The sequence below is a fragment of the Colobus angolensis genome, unplaced genomic scaffold (genome assembly GCF_000951035.1).
Source record: "Colobus angolensis palliatus isolate OR3802 unplaced genomic scaffold, Cang.pa_1.0 Scaffold32, whole genome shotgun sequence".
In the NCBI taxonomy this organism is placed as follows: domain Eukaryota; kingdom Metazoa; phylum Chordata; class Mammalia; order Primates; family Cercopithecidae; genus Colobus; species Colobus angolensis.
Genome location: NW_012116488.1, coordinates 635909 through 636223, shown reverse-complemented (window position 1 = coordinate 636223; position 315 = coordinate 635909). Strand labels below are relative to the sequence as shown.

At 60.6% G+C, this 315-nt stretch overlaps 1 protein-coding gene across 1 annotated transcript in view; it reads right to left on the bottom strand.

Moving 5' to 3' along the window:
• AHNAK2 (AHNAK nucleoprotein 2) overlaps positions 1-315 on the bottom strand; it is a 31250-nt gene that overhangs the window by 9464 nt on the left and 21471 nt on the right. Inside the window, exon 13 of the mRNA XM_011951572.1 lies at positions 3-308. Coding sequence (XP_011806962.1) covers positions 3-308 — 306 coding nt within the window. The remainder of the gene's footprint in view (positions 1-2; positions 309-315) is intronic.

The window sequence follows — 315 nt, the reverse complement described above, 5'->3', positions numbered from 1 at the left end:
GGCCCTTGACGTCCACTTTGGGCATCTTGAAACTGGGCATCTGCACCTTGGGCAGGTGCCCTTTGAGGCCAGCTCCCTTGGGCACATGGCCCTCCAGGAGCTTCATGTCCACCTGGACAGCCTGGACCTCCAGCTCGGCGGATGATGGCTCAATGCTGAGGTCAGTGGTCCTGAGGCCCCCCTGCATGGAGGGGAGGCTCACGTCGGCCTCCACGTTTGAGGCAGACACGTCCACCGTGGCCTCAATGGACTTGCCTGGGGCCGACACACCGAAGGATGGCATCTTGAACTTGGGCATTTTGAACTTGCTGTCTT